We start from the raw sequence: 23522 nt of genomic DNA, 5'->3' as shown, positions 1-23522 counted from the left end.
TTATGTTTGCAAGTAGTCTAAGAAGTACTAAGTACAAAACTGGCAGTTTTATAAACTACTTATGGAAGAAATGCTTTTTATCCCACACCAAAGTTAGACAAAAATGCTCATTCTTGTTCTCTGGGGGGGGCTTTGAAACTCAAATTACTGAAAAGTACACAGTAAAAGTACTTCATATTATGTTTGCAAGTACTCTAAGAAGTACTAAGTACAAAACTGGCAGTTTCATAAACTACTTATGGAAGAAATGCTTTTTATCCCACACCAAAGTTAGACAAAAATGCTCATTCTTGTTCTCTGGGGGGGACTTTGAAACTCAAATTACTGAAAAGTACACAGTAAAAGTACTTCATATTATGTTTGCAAGTAGTCTAAGAAGTACTAAGTACAAAACTGGCAGTTTCATAAACTACTTATGGAAGAAATGCTTTTTATCCCACACCAAAGATAGACAAAAATGCTCATTCTTGTTCTCTGGGGGGGACTTTGAAACTCAAATTACTGAAAAGTACACAGTAAAAGTACTTCAAATTATTTGTGCAAGTAGTCTAAGAAGTACTAAGTACAAAACTGGCAGTTTCATAAACTACTTATGGAAGAAATGCTTTTTATCCCACACCAAAGTTAGACAAAAATGCTCATTCTTGTTCTCTGGGGGGGGCTTTGAAACTCAAATTACTGAAAAGTACACAGTAAAATTACTTCATATTATGTTTGCAAGTACTCTAAGAAGTACTAAGTACAAAACTGGCAGTTTCATAAACTACTTATGGAAGAAATGCTTTTTATCCCACACCAAAGTTAGACAAAAATGCTCATTCTTGTTCTCTGGGGGGGACTTTGAAACTCAAATTACTGAAAAGTACACAGTAAAAGTACTTCATATTATGTTTGCAAGTAGTCTAAGAAGTACTAAGTACAAAACTGGCAGTTTCATAAACTACTTATGGAAGAAATGCTTTTTATCCCACACCAAAGATAGACAAAAATGCTCATTCTTGTTCTCTGGGGGGGACTTTGAAACTCAAATTACTGAAAAGTACACAGTAAAAGTACTTCAAATTATTTGTGCAAGTAGTCTAAGAAGTACTAAGTACAAAACTGGCAGTTTCATAAACTACTTATGGAAGAAATGCTTTTTATCCCACACCAAAGTTAGACAAAAATGCTCATTCTTGTTCTCTGGGGGGGGCTTTGAAACTCAAATTACTGAAAAAGTACACAGTAAAAGTACTTCATATTATGTTTGCAAGTAGTCTAAGAAGTACTAAGTACAAAACTGGCAGTTTCATAAACTACTTATGGAAGAAATGCTTTTTATTCCACACCAAAGTTAGACAAAAATGCTCATTCTTGTTCTCTGGGGGGGACTTTGAAACTCAAATTACTGAAAAGTACACAGTAAAAGTACTTCATATTATGTTTGCAAGTAGTCTAAGAAGTACTAAGTACAAAACTGGCAGTTTCATAAACTACTTATGGAAGAAATGCTTTTTATCCCACACCAAAGATAGACAAAAATGCTCATTCTTGTTCTCTGGGGGGGACTTTGAAACTCAAATTACTGAAAAGTACACAGTAAAAGTACTTCAAATTATTTGTGCAAGTAGTCTAAGAAGTACTAAGTACAAAACTGGCAGTTTCATAAACTACTTATGGAAGAAATGCTTTTTATCCCACACCAAAGTTAGACAAAAATGCTCATTCTTGTTCTCTGGGGGGGGCTTTGAAACTCAAATTACTGAAAAAGTACACAGTAAAAGTACTTCATATTATGTTTGCAAGTACTCTAAGAAGTACTAAGTACAAAACTGGCAGTTTCATAAACTACTTATGGAAGAAATGCTTTTTATCCCACACCAAAGTTAGACAAAAATGCTCATTCTTGTTCTCTGGGGGGGACTTTGAAACTCAAATTACTGAAAAGTACACAGTAAAAGTACTTCATATTATGTTTGCAAGTACTCTAAGAAGTACTAAGTACAAAACTGGCAGTTTCATAAACTACTTATGTATGTATGTACTTATGTATTCGAAAATGTATTCGAAAGTCACTTCAGTCAATTACAACAGCTTCCCAGGGCTGTTTTAATGCATTACCGTAAACCTGTAACTAATCGCGCACTCAAAATACAGGGGCGGCTGGTTTGACCACGCAAAAGTGAAAGACGGCTGGCTTGACCGCAGTCGCACCGGTTACGTGTATTGTTGTTAGCATCTGGTGCTAGCTAGCTGCGCTAACGGATATAAGGAGCTACAGCTCTGGTGAGGTAAATTACTCTCTGAGTCTTTAGATAGTTAACTTAGTTTAAGTTATCTCAGTGGGTCTCAAACGGTTCGGTTACCATTTATGGAAACACATATTTCCATTTGAGGGGGTAGTGATTAGTAAAATATGCATGAATAATACAAACAAAATGTTAACTAGGTGAAAAAAGGTAAGATAAACTTGCTGAGAGCTAAAACTAGTCTTTGCTGTTGCCTCAAAGAGGAGCAGGGGGGAGAGGAGGGAGACAGGAGAGGCCGATTCAGGAGCCCAGACACACTCACAACTATAAATGAACCAAAAACAAATAAATAAACAAGTTTCAATGTTTTTTCATATTGGATATTGTATGTTATTGGTTATGGCCATGTGCTTATGATTTTATGATTATTTGAATGTATACATTTTTGTTTCATATGGGTGTAGTCTCTTTATTTCCCCCTCAAAATGCACCAGATTGATGCATTTAAGTCCAACATTTAAAAAAACATCTTACCGGGAGAGCATGCCCCCGGACCCCCCTATAGGATTTGAGGCCCGGCCCCACTGTTTCCAAATAGATTTGCAATTTTTTTTAAATAGTAACCCATCTCCATATGTTTCTTTTTGGGTTGTAGATTTAAACTAGAGGGCTATCACTTTGTGCAGCAACGCTACTGACAAATAAATCCAGCAAAATGTCACAAAAAACTGGTAGTGGCCTCAGGGACGAGGAGTCATTTAACCAGCCAGTAGGAGTCAAGCTTTACTTTCTTTTATATCCATAAAGAAAAAGTAAATCTGTTTACAGTTGTTTCATTATGGATGTTGAGAGGTATCCATATATCTCTTCATTTTTCTCTCAAATTGCACCAGATTGATGCATCTAACTTCAATATTTAAAAAAAAATGTTCCCGGGGGAGCATGCCCCCGGACCCCCCTAGACTAGAGGGTGTCAGGTCCACTCCCCACTTATAAAAATAGCACTTTACCACTGCACCCCCTCTAATCTCAGATGCACCCTGAGTCATTTTGTTTAAGTACAGTGAGCCTTTCTAAAATATACAGTAAAGAGACAAACCCACCAGCATTATAGGATATACTATGACTTTGTGCCAAATACTTGTTGCTGATTTAGAGTACTGGCACCTTTTTTATTCCAATTCAAGCACTGATTACAAATAGTTATTAATTGTCATTTTATTGTTTGTTAGCAGCGATATAAACATTCCAAAACCTTTAGCCACCATTGTTCTAATTTAGAATGCTTCGATGCTATGAAAACCGGAACATTCCAAACTAAGATTCCATTTGGAATGTGATGTAACAAAGCCGTGGAATGTTCAGGAGAAGGAAGCTTCCGGCTGGACCTGGACTCTGTCTTCAGTCGGGTTAACACAACCAGGAGAGACACTTCAACTCTTTTAATCTCAACAAAACTTTCAAACACGATTAGTAACACGAGTGACAACATGGTGAGTTGATCAAATCTGGTAGTAAATACATAAAAAGAATAGTTTTCTTACAAAGAAATTCGATTTTATGTTAAAATATATTCTTATAATCCCATTTCATCACATGAAGTGTTCAGTGCTTATATTTACCAATAAGTTGATATATTTCACTAACAAGAAGATTTAACAACTTCTACTTGGTCTTGCACCTTATTTTAGGTTTTTTAATTCATCAAATTCAGTTTGGTCTTATCAAAAAAGCAGTAAAATGTCATTTTGAGATGTTCAAACCGTAGAAAAATAGCTCAAGCACGAATTGAATCGTCAAAATTGTGAAATCAGCCGACATTTGAATTGACTTTTTGATATATTTGAGTTTTGTATAGTTCAGAAAGACTTTGTTTATTAGACAAAATGTAACTTTCATGTGTTAATCACTATTTCTTCTTCCTCCTGTAGTCTTACCGAGACCCCAACTCAACTCCGTCACCTGACGCACAGACGAACACCTCCTCCACATGCTCCTTACCTTCAGGGGGAGTGTGCAAGCCCATGGGTGTCCTCTCCTCCCCCTCCTCCCAATACCTGGTCCAGTCCTTTTTGGGGGAGGGCAACTTTGGGAAAGTAGTAAAGTGCTTAAAGATGGCCACCAACAGGACGGTGGCTGTGAAGATCGCGAAGGGAAAGGACTTAACACCAGAGGCAAAGAATGAGGTAGGGAACAACTCTGATCACATCTGTGGTTTCCCCAATTCCCATTTCTTTACTTATTAATAGATTTGTTATAAGTTATAACCAACGTATGACATGCAGGCTTAAGATGTCTGACTCATGGCTTCGTACAAACAACTAAATAGATTTGGCCATCAAGTTAACTTTCTGCATTATATCATCAACCTACTGGGAAGTAAAGAGCAGAAACATTCAAAATACATCTTACTCTTGGGAATAATATATGTGGAAGATTATTATTTAATACTTTAAGACAACTAAAAGTGAAATAAATACAAATTGAACTTAAAAAACCTGGAGATAATGTGGTTTTTGGGGTATTTCCCACATATCCTGCTAAAAAACACCAGAAAATATCAAGAAATAAAGATTGTCACTTATTCCTAGTCATTAGAGTTGCAATAATTCACTATAAAGGGGAGGATCTTGTAAAAGCAATATATAAAATGGGCATGACAATTGGAAATCAAGTTCATATACTTAAAGAAGAATGGATGAAATGGGTGAGGTGTAAACACAAACCTTACTAATGACCCTCTAGGTAGACGTAACGATGTCTCTACTTCTTATGTTATCAATACTTGAAATGGACGTCCATCATCATTTTAACTGTATTTCACCTTGCCCTGTAAAGATATATTTTCCCAACATGCAATCGTTTGTTCCCCAGATGGAGATAATGGAAGAGCTCAGAGCGTTTGACTCCGACAGGTTTAACTTTGTGACGTTCAACGATGTGTTTGTGTCCGGCGGACACGTCTGTCTGGAGTTTGAGATCCTGGACATGAGTCTGTTTGAGTTCCTCTATCAGAAACCTCACCGCTCCCTGGAGCTGGACGAAATCCGCCCCATCCTGTACCAGGTACGCTAGATGCTCCACAGACACATTTAGAAAAGAACAACAAGAGAACAACTGAACATTTCCACAGAACTGATAAGAAATATCCTGCCTGAAAGAATTAAGCAACATTTTTGCAACTGATTATACAAAATGATGGGTATAGCAATACTGCAAAACTTTAATTTATTATGTGGAAGGGATCTACACGCAGACAATTATGCCAACACTTTATATTAGTCGTGGTAGCTTAAACAATATCTTTAAGAAACATTTAATTTCACTTTCTTTCCAGGAGTTGGATCAATACCACGCTCAAATGTTTGTTTATTATCTAGTAGCTTAGCTTAGCAGAAAGACTTATTCGTGATCTTATATTTCAGGTTTCCGTAACGCTGCAGCTGCTCCAGAGTCTGGGAATCGTGCACACGGACCTGAAGCCGGAGAACATCATGCTGCTGGACCACGGGAAGCAGCCGTGGAGAATCAAGGTGATCGACTTCGGCGTGGCGTGTCACGTCGCTCAGTCGGAGCTGGGCGACTACATGCAGACACGACATTACAGGTGAGAAACCGGCAGCGGGGGGAGAAGATTTAAAGGTCACCTATTATGCAAAATAATCCACTTCTTCATGTCTCTTCTACATCAACATGTGTCCCCTCTTCTTCATGTCTCTTCTACATCAACATGTGTCCCCTATTCTTCATGTCTCTTCTACATCAACATGTGTCCCCTATTCTTCATGTCTCTTCTACATCAACATGTGTCCCCTCTTCTTCATGTCTCTTCTACATCAACATGTGTCCCCTCTTCTTCATGTATCTTCTACATCAACATGTGTCCCCTCTTCTCCATGTCTTCTTCATGTCTCCCCTCTTCTTCATGTCTCTTCTACATCAACATGTGTCCCCTCTTCTTCATGTATCTTCGACATCAACATGTGTCCCCTCTTCTCCATGTCTTCTTCATGTCTCCCCTCTTCTTCATGTCTCTTCTACATCAACATGTGTCCCCTCTTCTTCATGTCTCTTCTACATCAACATGTGTCCCCTCTTCTTCATGTCTCTTCTACATCAACATGTGTCCCCTCTTCTTCATGTCTCTTCTACATCAACATGTGTCCCCTCTTCTCCATGTCTCTTCTACATCAACATGTGTCCCCTCTTCTCCATGTCTCTTCTACATCAACATGTGTCCCCTCTTCTTCATGTCTCTTCTACATCAACATGTGTCCCCTCTTCTTCATGTCTCTTCTACATCAACATGTGTCCCCTCTTCTCCATGTCTCTTCTACATCACCATGTGTCCCCTCTTCTTCATGTCTCTTCTACATCAACATGTGTCCCCTCTTCCTCATGTCTCTTCTACATCAACATGTGTCCCCTCTTCTTCATGTCTCTTCTACATCAACATGTGTCCCCTCTTCTTCATGTCTCTTCTACATCAACATGTGTCCCCTCTTCTTCATGTCTCTTCTACATCAACATGTGTCCCCTCTTCTTCATGTATCTTCTACATCAACATGTGTCCCCTCTTCTTCATGTCTCTTCTACATCAACATGTGTCCCCTCTTCTTCATGTCTCTTCTACATCAACATGTGTCCCCTCTACTTCATGTCTCTTCTACATCAACATGTGTCCCCTCTTCTCCATGTCTCTTCTACATCAACATGTGTCCCCTCTTCTTCATGTCTCTTCTACATCAACATGTGTCCCCTCTTCTTCATGTCTCTTCTACATCAACATGTGTCCCCTCTTCTTCATGTCTCTTCTACATCAACATGTGTCCCCTCTGTGGAAAGAGACTCTGAAAGTTTCAGGAACAAAGATTCTCTCTCTTTTTGATCCATTTCTATAAAAACCTGTCTGAAAATGAGCTGATCAGATTTTGGACACTTTATGATGTCATAACGATGTTTTGGCTTGTGTAACCATTAGCCAATCAACAACCAAGGTAACCCCCCCCCCCCCCACCTTATCACCTGAATCTCCTCCTAGAGCACCATTGAGTTCTTTGTAACCAGATATCTCTCAGAGGGGCGTGGGGAGGGGCTCCTTATTTTCATCTGAAGTAACAGACAGAGAATCAGCACTTTGGAAACAGGGGCTGAAACAGAGGGGATTATGGGTAATGCTGCAATGATCTGTTTGGTGTTTGGAGCCAAACACTTCAGAGACATGTTTTGCATATATCCGAGACCTGTAATATATTGATGAAAAACAGTATATTAGGGGACCTTTAATACTTAAGAAGTTAAATAGCAAACTAAATAGTAAAATGACTAAAAACTAAAACGATATATGTTTATTTGTCTTTTCTAAGGTCTCCGGAGATTATCCTAGGATTCCCCATAACGTCAGCCATCGACATGTGGTCTCTGGGTTGCATCGCCGCGGAGCTGTTCGCGGGCGCTGTGCTGTACCCTGGAGACACCGAGTACGAAATGGTGAGTGTAACAATACTGTGAAGCTTATATTTATTCTGTAGAAGGGATAAACAGTAGGATACACACCTTATATTAGTTGTGGTGGCTCAAACAGTATCTTTAAGAAACATTTATTTCACTTTCTTTCCAGGAGTTCGATCAATACCACGCTCAAATGTGTGTGTTTATTATCCAGTAGCTTAGCTTAGCATAAAGACTGACCGCAGCTACAAACCGCTAGCCTTGCTCTCTCACTAACAAACACTTTTTACTTAAAATCCTCCACCTTTTATGTTGGTGTCCAAATCAGTGTTGATATTAAATGTAGTTAATTAAGAAACACTTTCCTCATTTGCTATTTTTGCGGTTAGTATGTAGTTAGTTTGCGATACAAGCTAGAACAAGGCATTCAGAGAGCATGACCTGACTAACGAGAGAAATCCAAGCCTAAGTAGTTTGTAGTTCTCCCCTTCATCCATCTACCATGCCACATCAAAATGGCGGTGCATGAAGAACAGACTCTGTAGCTGAGGGTTCGAATGTCTTCATCTTTAATATAGCGTGCACTGAGGCACTTTGATGCACCGAATGTAAAAGCAACTATCCGTAGTTTAATAGTGTAACTTTTTTTTGCCAGATCCAGGCTGTTTCCCTACTTATGCTAAGCTAAGCTAATCACTTTCTGGTTATAGAAATATACTTTATGCCCAGACATCAGAGACGTGTCGATCTGTCCCTCTGTGCAAGAGAGCAAATGTGTGTATTTCACCATAAAATGCTAAAAAAGAAACGGTGGGAAACCCCCAAAAAAGCAAAGTAGGGCCTCTTTAAAAAGGGAGATACTGTAAGTGCGTAAAACGTTGGCTTTTTGTAAACTTTTCTGAAGCACTTCTATGATATTTGTAGTGAAACTATTAAAGATAATCCTTATATTGATGTAAGTGTAACTGACTTTGTTTATGTTTTATCAACAGCTGCGACATATAGTGCAGACTCAGGGTCATCCCCCGTCTCGTCTCATGGGCAGAGGCGTCAAAACGCGTTGGTTTTTCCATCATAGAAGGAAGGACGGGAGACGTCGTTGGAGATTGAAGGTACCAGCACTGAGTTGCTTTTAAACTAAAATATCTTACTGTTTTTAATTTCCTTTTGAGACAGGTTACCTAATCCTTTATAATGTATCTTTAGAACGTTCAGCAGTCTGGAGAAACCAACCCAAGTGCCGGACAATTCAACTCGCTGAATGATATAATAAAGGTAGGAAATACCTATTTGAAAAGGAGCTGAGAACATCCCGCCGTACATCTGTTTCCATGATCCACCGAGATGAATGGAGGTTTAACTATAATGTTCCTGGTTTGTTCTGATTCAGTTAAAACCCCCCCGCCACCTGTTGGACGAAGACACCGCGGCAGAAACCGAAGACCGGCAGGAGTTCCTGGATCTGCTGAAGAAGACGCTTCACCTGGACATCGCTCGGAGGATTTCCCCCAGCGAGCTTCTTCAGCATCCCTTCATCACCTTGAACCACCTCGCTCAAAACCACCACAAAAGCTTCTAGTGAGTCCTCATTCAAACTGTTTTAACATATCTGCAACAAGAAAGAGAGGCCGCATCACGCTGATTGGGTCTAATGCATTATCTTATTATTTACTTCTGATTCTGATGCAATTTAAATTAAGACTTGATTGTCGTCAGCACAATATTAAAAGTGTAGTTCTGAGAATTCAAATCCTAAATCCAAGGCTTCTTTGACACTGCAACAAACTGAAGACGTAAAGATAACAGAAAAATAGTGCAAGAGACACAATAGTTCAGAAATAACTGAAATACATGCAAAAAAGAATAACTATCAGTTCTGTAAAGGGGAGTGACATCCTGATTGTCTTCTTCTTTTCAGCGTGAAATCCAGCTGTGAAAAGATGGAGGTCTGCCTGGATCAGAGTGAGGGCTTTGACGGGGGTCAGATGAACCTGTCGCCCTCCATCAGCGGAGCAGAGGGCCCCCCCGCCTGGTTCAGGACCCGAGCACACCCCCTCATCCTGGGCATCTCGTCCCAGGTATCGGACAGCCTCTCCATAAACGATGAAGAGAGTCAACAACAACGACAACCCCCTCCTCAGTCGCCTGTTGCTGTAAAGCCTGTGTCCCCTCCGCACCAGGTTAGCACTGCGGCTCCACCCTGCCAACAAGAGAGAACCGGGAGGAAGGCGCTGAGGAAATCATCGAGGAGAAAACCCCGCGGTGACGACAGGTAAGTGTTGTAGGACAGAAGATCTTTCTGTACACACACAGGTCCATTTTAGGAAATTTCTTCTATTACATGTTTTCTATCAATGTAGCAAATTACACACAGAAGTTTATTTACTTCATATAAATGCTTTTGTTTGCATATTTACTAGGGCTGTCAAATGATTAACATTTTTAATCAGATTAATCACAGCTTTAAAATGAATTAATCAGATTAATCACCATTCGAACTATGTCCAAAATATGCCATTTCTTTATGTATATTGTTGTGGGAATGGAAAGATAAATGAAAGAAGGCGGATATATCCATTTAACATACAGTATGTATGTTTATTATAACATTGTTCTGTGTGTCAAAATGAAAGACAGCCCACACACCTATCAATCATCAAACCGTGGGGTCTTATTTCATTACGTGTTGATTTCTATCAACACGTAATGTTGTATCGATGTATAGAGATTTACTACAGCAAAAGTATTCTCCGTCGGGACTTCCTGCAACAACACCACACCGTTATCTTGATTCTGATTGGCCAGAAGACATTATCAAAGATGTTCTATTGAGAAGACGATCACTACCTGACAAAAGTTTTCAAAACCGTTTCTAGTCTTCGGTATTTCCAGACAAGTGGCTACTGACATCAATCTTACTAACTGCTGTCTGTGCAATTCTCGGCGCGAGTTGTCAGACTTTATTTTGCTTACTTTAACATTATTTTTCATGGTGAGGCTAAAAGCTAATTCTTGGTATGGCTGTAGCCTACCCCAGCCATACCCTGGCGCTGCCACTGGTGGGGTATATGGGGCGGGCCATTCTGCACATGCGCTAAATGCGTTAAATATTTTAACGCAATTAATTCAAAAGATTAATTACCGCCTTTAACGCGATAATTTTGACAGCATTAATATTTACACATCTTGTAATACAACAAATATTGTTTCCTGCAGTGTCTTGCAAAACTTCTGTACATACATTTTTACTTTGCACATCTTTAAAAGCCATTTTCTAGAAAGTTTTTACAGAGGTTTGTGTAGTTTATTGATAAAAAATGTGATTTATTGCATGGCTTTAGACAGTGTGTTCTTATTTATGTAGTGATACTAATGGATATTAACAAATTCCTTTAGTTAAACCTTTGCATTTAATATGTCAATGTTTTGTTTTTGCTTAATAATGAAAGATTTTTGTTCAAGAAAATGCAAACAAACTAGCTCATTTGAAAGGATATAAGGCCTTGTTTGCATATCTTAACACAACATTTCTAAATATTGTTTAAAGAAAAGAATTAACGCAATAATTCATTTTTTATATTATATGATATTTGCAGTTATAATTGGAGATATTAAAACCGGTTTTTTTGTCAATGCAGCAGCTCGGAGAGAGACAGACCATCGAGCGAGAGCAGGAACACAGAAATCATCCAGACATCAAAAAGTAGGCAAAACACAACTGTTCATAAATAATAATGAGTAGCTTATAGTTACACACAGCTGGTGCAACAGATACCTTAAATCTGAAACTAAGAGGGGATGTTTCACAGGAGGCTGAATCTAAGAATCTGGTGATTAATTTAATCAGTTTTTGATTGACCTTTGCTTTGTTTCTTTGTCCTGTTATCCAGAGCCTACGATCCGTGTGGCCCAAATAAAACCGGGGAGAAAGCGGACGTGGGATACTTATGTAGCTTCTGGATTAAGGTAGGTGTTATTCTCTTTGTCTGTGCTGTTTTAGAACTCACTGTAAGAATTAAGGAGGTTAAAATAAAAATAAAAATGTCTTTAAAATGCAGAAAGCGAGTCAAGGGCTCACCGGAGAGCAAGAAAATCAAAAGGGATGATTCTGAGGCCGAAAGAAAACGCGGGAGAAAGCGGACGTGGTACACTTTCCTAGCGTGCCACATCGAGCCAAAGTAGATGTTTTTATATTTGTCTTTACTGTTTGAAGCTCACTGTTACAATTAATGTGGTTAAAAACAAAAAAAAAACATTCTTTAAATGCAGAAAGCGAGTCAAGGATTCACCGGAGAGAAAGAAAAGGAAAAGGGATGATTCTGAGGCCGAAAGAAAACCGGGGAGAAAGCGGACGTGGGACACTTATGTAGCCTCAGGATTAAGGTAGGTGTTATTCTCTTTGTCTGTACTGTTTTAAAAACTCACTATAAGAAGGAATGCGGTTAAAATAAAAATGTCTTTAAAATGCAGAAAGCGAGTCAAGGGCTCACCGGAGAGAAAGAAAATCAAAAGGGACGATTCTGAGGCCGAAAGAAAACGCGGGAGAAAGCGGACGTGGGACAATTTCCTAGCGTCACACATCGAGTCAAAGTAGGTGTTGTTATATTTGTCTTTACTGTTTGAAGCTCACTGTTACAATTAATGTTGTTAAAAACTAAAAAAAACATTCTTTAAATGCAGAAAGCGAGTCAAGGATTCACCGGAGAGAAAGAAAAGGAAAAAGGATGATTCTGAAGAAGTGGAAAGAAAACGCGGGAGAAAGCGGACGTGGGACACTTTCTTAGCGTCCCACGTCGCGTCAAAGTAGGTGTTGTTATATTTGTCTGTGCTGTTTGAATAGAATAGAAACCTTTATCGTCATTATACACTTACAAAAAAAAAAACCTTCTTAAAATGCAGAAAGCAAATCAATTCCTCACCGGAGAGGAAGAAAAGGAAGCTTGATGATTCTGAAGAAGTGGAGAGAAAACCCGGGAGAAGGCGGACGTGGGAAACTTTCTTAGCGTCACACATCGAGTCAAAGTAGGTGTTAAGTTATCAGTTTGTAACGATTTGCTCAAATCACTGTTACAAGTCAAGAGATTCAAACAAGTTTCTTCTGGGCAGAAATGAACGCAGCGGCTCTCCGGAGAGGAAGAGGAGGAAGACGAGCCTGGAAGAGGAGGAGACAAACACACGTAAGCTCATCTTTGAGATTTATTCAACTGATTAACCTTGTCCTGTTTCAGAGGTGGGAAAAGTATTCAGATTCTTTACTTGAGTAAAAGTACTAATACTACACTTTAGATGTACTACATTTCAAGTAAAAGTACTGCATCAAGAATCGTCCTCAAGAAGAGTTTAAGTACGATTAGGAAAATGTACTTAAAGTGTTAGGAGTAAATGAACTCATAGCAGAAAATAATTACATTACATTACATGTTAGACACTTTTATCCAAAGCGACTTACATACTCAATACTGTGGGCAATCCCCACAGGAGCAATTTGGGGTGAAGTGTCTCGGGGACACAACGACATGCTGACTGCAGTGGGGTTTGAACCTGTGACCCCCTGATCCGAACAACCAACACACTAGTCCACTGCGCCACAGCCTCCCTATAATGTTAAATATTTGTTTAATATTTTAAAGCCAAAGCAGCAAACTTTCCCATTTGAGAAGCTGGGGCTGTGAAGTTAAATTGCTACCAATACATGTTCAGTTCACCAGCCTTCAGTTACTTAAATATAATGTTGGATGGTTCAATCGATACCAAATAATCATATTTTAAAAGTTTTTCCTAATTATTGCAAAATCGTAATTTTTAAAAGTAATTAGTAAGTAAATCTGTAAAATAAAATAAATGTAGAGGAGTAAAAAGTATGATATTTGCTTCCAAATATAGTAGAATAGAAGTATGAAGTAGTATACCATGAAGTACCTTAATGTGTACTTAAGTACAGTACTTGAGTAAATGTACTTAGTTACTTTCCACTACTGTCCTGTCTACAAATCAGTCATTTGTCCCACAGAAGGCTCGTCTCTGAGCACCAGGAAGAGAAAGCGACCCCCTCGGGATCCTCCAGAGGGGGAGGAGGAGCCCAGGTGTGTCAAGAGAGGGAGATATTAAAGAGGGAGAGCGCCAAAACTAAGGGGGGAGGGCTGAAATTACAAGAGCGTTGAAACTATGGGGGAGGGAGACAAAATGATGGGGGAAAGCGCCGAAAATACAATTGAGAGAGCTCCAAAACTACGGGGGAGAGCGTTGAAACTGCGGGGGAGAGACTACAGGGAAGAGCGCCGAAACTACGGGGGAGAGAGTGCTGAAACTAAGCCAAAACTACGGGGGAGAGAGTGCTGAAACTACGGGGGAGAGCGCCGAAACTACGGGGGAGAGCGCCGAAACTACGGGGGAGAGCGCCGAAACTACAGGGGAGAGCTACAACGTCCGACAGGTAAGAGTGCAGAAAGAACGACGGGGGAGAGCGCCGACGACAATGGGTGAGTATTGATGTCAGCAATGGGAGAGCGCAGAAGAACGACGGGGGAGAGCGCCAAGTTCGACGGTGTTGAGCGTATAATATGTATTATATGTATTATTATGATTGATAATTATGTGTTATTATTATTATGTGTTATGTATTATTATGTATTATTATGATTGATAATGATGTGTTATTATGTATTATTATGTATTATTATGTGTTATTATGTATTATTGTGATTGACAATTATGTATTATTATGTGTTATTATGTATTATATGTATTATTATGATTGATAATGATCTGTTATGTATTATTATTGTGATTGATAATGATGTGTTATTATGTATTATTGTGATTGATAATTATGTATTATTGTGATTGACAATTATGTATTATTATGTATTATTATGATTGATAATTATGTATTATTATGTATTATTGTGATTGACAATTATGTATTATTATGTATTATTATGATTGATAATTATCTGTTATTATGTATTATTATGTATTATTATGTATTATTATGTATTATTATGTGTTATTATGTATTATATGTATTATTATGATTGATAATTATCTGTTATGTATTATTATTGTGATTGATAATGATGTGTTATTATTTATTATTGTGATTGATAATGATGGGTTATTATTTATTATGATGTATTATTGTGATTGACAATTATGTATTATTATGTGTTATTATGTATTATATGTATTATTATGGTTGATAATTATGTGTTATGTATTATTAGGTATTATTATGATGATAATTATGTGTTATTATGTGTTATTGTGATTGATAATTATGTGTTATTATGTATTATATGTATTATTGTGATTGATAATTATCTGTTATGTATTATTATGGTTGATAATTATGTGTTATGTATTATTAGGTATTATTATGATTGATAATTATGTATTATTATGTGTTATTGTGATTGATAATTATGTGTTATTATGTATTATATGTATTATTGTGATTGATAATTATCTGTTATGTATTATTATGGTTGATAATTATGTGTTATTATTATTATTATGTGTTATTTATTATTATGTATTATTATGATTGATAATGATGTCTTATTATGATTGATAATTATGTGTTATTGTGATTGATAATTATGTGTTATTATGTATTATTATGTATTATTATGATTGACAATTATGTATTATTATGTATTATTATGATTGACAATTATGTATTATTATGATTATAATTATGTGTTATTATGTATTATTGTGATTGATAATTATGTGTTATTTATTATTATGTATTATTATGATTGATAATGATGGGTTATTATGTATTATTATGATTGATAATTATCTGTTATTATGTATTATTATGTATTATTGTGATTGATAATTATGTATTATTATGTGTTATTATGATTGATAATTATCTGTTATTATGTATTATTATGTATTATTATGTATTATTATGTGTTATTATGTATTATATGTATTATTATGATTGATAATTATCTGTTATGTATTATTATTGTGATTGATAATGATGTGTTATTATTTATTATTGTGATTGATAATGATGGGTTATTATTTATTATGATGTATTATTGTGATTGACAATTATGTATTATTATGTGTTATTATGGTTGATAATTATGTGTTATGTATTATTAGGTATTATTATGATGATAATTATGTGTTATTATGATTGATAATTATGTGTTATTATGATTGATAATTATGTATTATTATGTATTATTATGTGTTATTATGTATTATTGTGATTGATAATTATGTGTTATTTATTATTATGTATTATTATGATTGATAATGATGGGTTATTATGTATTATTATGATTGATAATTATGTGTTATTATGATGATAATTATGTATTGTTATGTATTATTATGTATTATTATGATTGATAATTATCTGTTATTATGTATTATTATGTATTATTGTTATTGATAATGATGTGTTATTATGTATTATTATGATTGATAATTATGTATTATTATGTGTTATTGTGATTGATAATTATGTGTTATTATGTATTATTGTGATTGATAATTATCTGTTATGTATTATTATGGTTGATAATTATGTGTTATTATTATTATTATGTGTTATTTATTATTATGTATTATTATGATTGATAATGATGTCTTATTATGATTGATAATTATGTGTTATTATGATTGATAATTATGTGTTATGTATTATTATGTATTATTGTGATTGATAATGATGTGTTATTATGTATTATTATGTATTATTGTGATTGATAATTATCTGTTATGTATTATTATGGTTGATAATTATGTGTTATTATTATTATTATGTGTTATTTATTATTATGTAATATTATGATTGATAATGATGTCTTATTATGATTGATAATTATGTGTTATTATGATTGATAATTATGTATTATTATGTATTATTATGTGTTATTATGTATTATTGTGATTGATAATTATGTGTTATTTATTATTATGTATTATTATGATTGATAATGATGGGTTATTATGTATTATTATGATTGATAATTATGTGTTATTATGATGATAATTATGTATTGTTATGTATTATTATGTATTATTATGATTGATAATTATCTGTTATTATGTATTATTATGTATTATTGTTATTGATAATGATGTGTTATTATGTATTATTATGATTGATAATTATGTGTTATTATGTATTATTATGTATTATTATGATTGATAATTATCTGTTATGTATTATTAGGTATTATTATCATGATAATGATGTGTTATTATGTATTATTATGATTGACAATTATCTGTTATTATTATGTGTTATTATGTATTATTATGATTGATAATTATCTGTTATGTATTATTATGGTTGATAATTATGTGTTATGTATTATTATGTATTATTGTGATTGGCAATTATGTATTATTGTGATTGATAATGCTGTGTTATTATGTATTATTATGTATTATTATGATTGATAATTATCTGTTATGTATTATTATGTATTATTGTGATTGACAATTATGTATTATTATGTGTTATGTATTATTATGATTGATAATTATCTGTTATGTATTATTATGGTTGATAATTATGTGTTATTATTATTATGTGTTATTTATTATTATGTATTATTGTGATTGACAATTATGTATTATTATGTGTTATTATGTATTATGTATTATTATGATTGATAATTATCTGTTATGTATTATTATGGTTGATAATTATGTGTTATTATTATTATGTGTTATTTATTATTATGTATTATTATGATTGACAATTATGTAATGTGTTATTATGTATTATTATGATTGATAATGATGTGTTATTATGTATTATATGTATTATTATGGTTGATAATTATGTGTTATGTATTATTAGGTATTATTATCATGATAATGATGTGTTATTATGTATTATTGTGATTGATAATTATGTATTATTATTATGTGTTATTTATTATTTTGTATTATTATTGTCATTATTATTATTATTATGATATGTTATGTCTGTGATTCTATGTATTTCTTATTGCAGGTTTATGTCTTTATTGGATGTCTCTATATCTGTATTCTATTTCTAAATAAATATATTAAATGTTATTTTAAGTCTGTCATTCTGTTTATTTCAAACTGTTGACGTATTTGTATGTATTTAATTGGACTTTAAATTTGTAAATAAATATATTAAATTTTAATATTTGTTATGTCTTTCTATCTTTTTAATGTTGCATTTCACGTACTTTGCTGTTGCACTTACACATTTCATTCTTATAAAATAACTTTTAAGACAAAGTGTGTAGTTAATTTAAAAACTAAGTATAGTATGGAGGTAAAATAAAAGGTAATTAAATGAGAAACAAATGTGTGGACGTCAAGACACACTTGATCAAATTGTGTTATCATTTTACAATATGATGTTTTCTACAATTCAGAGAAAATTGCAATCAAAAGCAAAAACATTTGTTTTAAAAACCAGGTTTTGCTTTGCTAATGTGAAGAGTATTATCTCATGTAAATCACAAGATTATTGCATTCATATATTCTTTTTTAATTGTGTGACGACCCCTGCTTCACTGCCTATGCTGGTGTGGGTGTGCCTTTGTGTGTGGGTGTGTGTGCTTCTCTCTCCCTGATTGTATCCAGGTGCAGCCTCTCTCCAGGTGCTCCCAATCTGATCAGCGCCTCCATAAAGGATCTAAGTAGGCTGCAGTGGCTCTCTCTCTGCCCGGGGAACGTAGGAGGAAGCACAGCCCGGAACAGCTATCCTCCTGCATAGAGCTTGTTAACTCTGTTTGGTGGTCGGTTGTTTTGGGGAGTGTGAATAAACTCCTCTTTTTTCCATACTCACGTCGTCGTCTCATCGCTGCGTTTGTTATGGCTGAGAGCCAAGCCGTGACAATTGACACAGTTTTTCAAAGATGCACGTGAGGGGGCTCTGCTGTGAAAAGCATTGTCAATGTTCTTTATTGTGGTCTTAAAAGCTTTTAGTTGGATTTTTTTTAAAGTGTGAATCAATTGTGTAACAGTGTCCCTTAGCAGACACAGACAGCATCAAATCACACTTATATATATTAGCTTATTAAGGCTAACATGTCTCAACTAATACCATTTCTGCATAGTTAGCTTTCTTCCTTTTTACTAGCTTTTTCACTGGAGAGCTTTTAGTAAAGCTAGTTAGCCTTTTTTGAGGACAGAAGCTGCTTACAAAGGTTGATGGAGTACTAAAACCAGAACAATATAGTTAGTGTGCTTTACCGTTAGCTAAAAAAGGTGGGAAAAGCTCAGGTAGCTGCAGAGTTGTTCCTTGTTGTCCATTTTGGCGACATGAGTGACGACGTTGTACTATTGAATTAGGCTGAATACAAAAGTTGCTATTGAAGAAGCAGCTTTTGGAAAACTCTGTGGCTCTCAATGAATCCAAGCCTAAATATATGACATATAAACAAGAGCTTATATATATTTTTGGCGTCTTGTATGCGGTGGTGGGAAAACCAGCGCTGAAAACAGAGAAAACCTGCTTTCATTAATGCCAACCTGACATAAGTCATCACTGTGTCTGCATTTGACTGATGTGTACAGTACAAGACATCAACAAATATTAACATGCTCACAGCTTTATTTTGAACTGCTATTTTGAAAGAAAAGCCACCAATTGAGAAAAAGAAAGATGCCTTTGTGTGTAGTGTTTGAGAAACAAGGAATGCACGTGCAGTGTAACAGACTGTAAGTATTTATACTGTATTTTGGGTGGATAGAAATGGGAGGGGTTGATTATGAAGATGGTTGACAAACAGTTTATTTCTGCTCTGGTTAGCAAACACAGCCGGCTGCACCCTCTGAGCCCGAGAAACGACTGAAATAATAATGGGGAAAGGCTGGAGGAACCGAGGAATTATTAACCTGTTAAGCCCCGAGCTTGTTTTTCAGGTTTCAGGCTCGAAAATGACATGCCCAGAACAAATGACTTTATCTTCACTTCTAAAAGGGGTAAATTAATAATCTTTTTTCTCAAAGTAATGATAAACCTGTGAGTTGGATTTAGAAAAGTCAGAATCAATATAGATTTTTTTATTTTAAAGTAAATTCAGATTGAACATAGTAAAAAAAATGTAAATTATAGTGTCCATCCAAAATAAAAACATTACTTATAGTGAAAACCACCCTTGAATGATGGGATAGTAGACTAAAAGCTTTAGGAATCAAAACTATTACATATAATAAATACCCTGTATCAAGATTGATTCAAAACAAGTGACATTTGACCTTTTTAGTGAGGTTTAGCAAAAAAACACTACTGGGGTCATTTGAGTGCATTTTCCATATCTCTGGCCCCCCTCGGTCGATTTTGGTGATTGATAACTCTTTTTAACCGTTAGAGCCAATAGAATCGAGGGGAGGTTCCTAAATCCATCTAAACATTACCCATTGGTGAATGAGAGTGATGCGCAGCCAGCATCCCCAAAACCAGAAGCTGTCACACTCTCGTAGCTGTCATAGCAGCTATATATGAAAACTACTCTTATTGACATAAATGTTATGATGGATGATCAATAATCATTTCAAAGTGACACAGAGACATTGGATTAACCTTCAGCACTTTGAGCTGAATTACCACAGACTAGATCTAAGGGGTACAACTCTAAACACCCATATGGAAAAGATCGGTTTATATTTTAATAATCAAATAAGTATGTGGACATAACCAATAACCTAACATAGCCAATAACAAATAAATGTAACTTATTTTATTTTTGTTGTTCATTTATTTCTTATTTTTTATAAAATATTTTTATTATATTTCCATTTAATCTTGTGGACATGCAGATTCCCTGTCCTCCATCAGGGGGTGCTGCAGCACCCTCAGCACCCCTTCCCACGGCCCAGCTGGTCTTCCTCCATGTTTTTCACGGTCAGTTTTTGTGTTATTGTTTTCCTGAGCTACTGTTTTGATTCATGCCATGTTTTGTTATCAGCTTTTAAATAAAGCTCGCTTTTTGTTTCTAAACCTTTTTCCGTTTTTGTAGTCTGCATTTGGGTTCTACCTTTTCCACGCATCGTAACAGAATGAACCGACCAATTATGGACCCAGCAGATTATGATTTTGATTTTGATTTGATCTCTCTGGATTACTCCCTTCGATGTATTCATGTGGAGTGGAGTATATCCTCGTCTAGAAGGGACAAAAAGGCTGTCCTTAAAAAGGCACAAATGGAGGTGGCCAACATGCCATGGTTGTGGAGCTCGTTGCCTGAACGGCTCAGAGTTTTCTCACGTAGCCCTGAGTGCCAGTCTCTATTTTCTGATCCTTTTTTGGGATCCCGCCTGGCGTTTGGAGGTCCACGGAGCCTCCAAAAGACCTCTAAAAAACGCAAGGTCAGGAAGCCAGCCCGCACTCAGGTACCGGTCCCAGCAGCCATGGTTCCGGCTCCAGTGCCGGCCCCAGCAGCCATGGTCCCTGCTTCAGAACCGGACCTTACAGCCATGTTTCCGGTTCCAGAACCGTTCCTCAAAGCCATGATCCAGGCTTCAGTTCCGGTTTCCACGGCCATGGTTCCGGCTCCAGAACCGGCCCACACAGCCATGGTCCAGGCCCCAGTTCTGGCCCCAGCAGCCATGGTTCCGGCCCCAGTTTCGGCCCCAGCAGCCATGGTTCCAGCTCCCCGTGTCCTATCGGCGTACCGGCCGACTCCAGCACCTCGTCTCCGGTTGGCTCTCCGGCCAACGCCAGCTCCCCGTGTCCTGTCGCCGTACCGGCCTACACTAGCTCCTCGTGTCCTGTCGACGCCAGCTCCCCGTGTCCTGTCGGCGTACCGACCGACTCAAGTCCTCTCTCAAGTCTCCTGTCAAGTCCCTTCTCGAGTTCATTCTCAAGTCTCCTCTCGAGTCTCTTCTCGAGTCCCCTCTCAAGTCACCTCTCAAGTCCCCTCTCGAGTTCCCTCTCGAGTCTCCTCTCGAGTCCCCTCTCGAGTTCCCTCTCGAGTCTCCTCTCGAGTCCCCTCTCGAGTCTCTTCTCGAGTCTCCTCTCGAGTCCCCTCTCGAGTCTCTTCTCGAGTCCCCTCTCAAGTCACCTCTCGAGTCTCCTCTCGAGTCCCCTCTCGAGTTCCTTCTCAGGTCCCCTCTCGAGTCTCTTCTCGAGTCCCCTCTCAAGTTCCCTCTCGAGTCCCCTTTCAAGCCGACTCCTGCTCCGCCGGATTTCCTGCCAACACCATGTCCTGTCATGTTGGAGGTCCCGTCGACACCAGCTCTTGCTCCGTCCGGGGTCCCAATGACACCAGCCCATGTTCCGTCCAGAGTTCCGTCCACGCCTGTCCCGCCAGGGGTCCCACCAGCTCCTGCTTTCGATCCCAGTGCTCCGGCAATCCAGCTGACACTGGAGGGGTCCCATTGCGGCGTACGTCGTCCTCCAGAGCTATCCTGTCTCCGCCTTCTTGCCCGACCTTGTATCCGGCCTCCTGAGTTCCCTAGCGCTCTTCGCCCTCGAGCCCGGCCTCCTGACTTTTCGAACTCTGCCTTGCCCCCGGGCCTTCCGCCCGTGAACTCCACCATGAACTCTGCCTTCCCCCCGGGCCGTCCGCCCGAGACATCCTCCATGAACTATGCCTTGTCTCTGGGTTGTCGTTCCAGACCCGTCCTCCGGACCCCCTCCACCCACCCTTTTGGAAATTTGGGATTTGTTGGATGTCTAGGATCTGTCCCTTGAGGGGGGTGGTTCTGTCACGATTCTTATGTTATGTCACGTTTTTAGTTTTGGGTTTATTTTTGCTGTTCTGTTCTCCCTGGTTCATGTTTTCCTCCTTGTTTCTTGTCTGGTCCTTCTCCCTGTGTTTTCCTCCCTGTCGTTAGTTTCCCTGGTGTGTCTGATTGTCTGATTGTGTTCACCTGTTGCCCTTGTGTTTCTCCCTCCTTCACCCAGCTGTTTCTTGTTCCTTGATTACCCCTCCCTGTATTTAGTCTTGTCCCTTCCTGTGTTCCCCTGTCGGTTCATTGTTTGTTTGTCCTCCCTTCACGTCACGTTTCATGTTTTTCTCTCCGGTCTTCCTACATGTTTTTCACGGTCAATTTTTGTGTTATTATTTTCCTGAGCTACCGTTTTGATTCATGCCATTTTTTGTTATCAGCTTTTAAATAAAGCTCGCTTTTTGTTTCTGAACCTTTTTCCGTTTTTTTCTAGTCTGCATTTGGGTTCTCCCTTTTCCACGCATCGTAACAGATTTTGCATTAAGAAGAATAACTTTATAATTTGTGGAATTCATCTCCCATTTCTTAAATTGGACATGCACTTTGAGGACAGAGTGTGGAGAGGAGGAATAACTACAACTGCCAGTAACTCTGCAAATGAACATATGGACATCTGAGAATTGTATTAAGATAAACAGAAATGAACCTTTCCAATAAACAAGCATCTCATTTCCATATGTGCAGCAAACAAGCTCCAAGGCCAGATCCTGTTCTCGTGTTGATACAGAGTGAGCTAATTAGACTTGATACAATTTAGTATGCACGTATAGAGATTTAGGTCATAAAATGACCCCAGGTCTGCTACACACATACAGACTGACTGTATTTGGTTGGTTTGAGTTGTTTGAACTGTGCGAAATTGAATTCACACAGTGAGCAATTTGAATCATGCATGGATCACTCTGTTGCTGTGTGCTGTTTGGATGATATAAGAGGTTTTAATTGCTATTTTGTGCAGCTGCTAACATAAGCTGACTTCACGTGACGCTCCGGAGGAAAGGGCGTCCCATTGCTCTTAAAACTAATTTCCCTGCTTATCGTGGTTTCCTTGCGTCTCATGCTTCCCTGGTGGGAGGGACTAGTCGCAGGGAAACGACGCAAGTGAGGGACGCAAGGAATCCATTTAACCGAAGTGAGATGCAGCTA

The 23522-nt window shown here is 37.3% G+C and overlaps 1 protein-coding gene and 1 long non-coding RNA gene across 2 annotated transcripts; both read left to right on the top strand.

Moving 5' to 3' along the window:
• Positions 1-2211: 2211 nt before the first annotated feature.
• On the top strand, positions 2212-12066 carry LOC307013512 (homeodomain-interacting protein kinase 2-like; the record flags this gene model as incomplete). The annotated part of the gene is made up of 14 exons (XM_079640913.1): positions 2212-2265; positions 4160-4414; positions 5103-5294; positions 5654-5835; positions 7595-7718; positions 8672-8791; positions 8886-8954; positions 9070-9257; positions 9598-9757; positions 9860-9951; positions 11318-11382; positions 11570-11645; positions 11738-11857; positions 11949-12066. Exons 2-14 carry the CDS (start codon positions 4253-4255, stop codon positions 12064-12066), a joined length of 1668 nt encoding a protein of 555 aa, XP_079497039.1. The 5' UTR covers positions 2212-2265; positions 4160-4252.
• An 81-nt stretch (positions 12067-12147) lies between these two features.
• LOC307013124 lies at positions 12148-13814 on the top strand. The gene is made up of 5 exons (XR_013800861.1): positions 12148-12269; positions 12360-12482; positions 12579-12701; positions 12786-12856; positions 13690-13814. It is a non-coding gene; the product is annotated as an uncharacterized lncRNA (long non-coding RNA).
• Positions 13815-23522: the final 9708 nt, after the last annotated feature.

This window comes from Notothenia rossii, assembly GCF_949606895.1.
Source record: "Notothenia rossii genome assembly, chromosome: 7".
NCBI classification, from domain to species: domain Eukaryota; kingdom Metazoa; phylum Chordata; class Actinopteri; order Perciformes; family Nototheniidae; genus Notothenia; species Notothenia rossii.
This window is presented reverse-complemented; position numbering and strand designations above follow the sequence as displayed.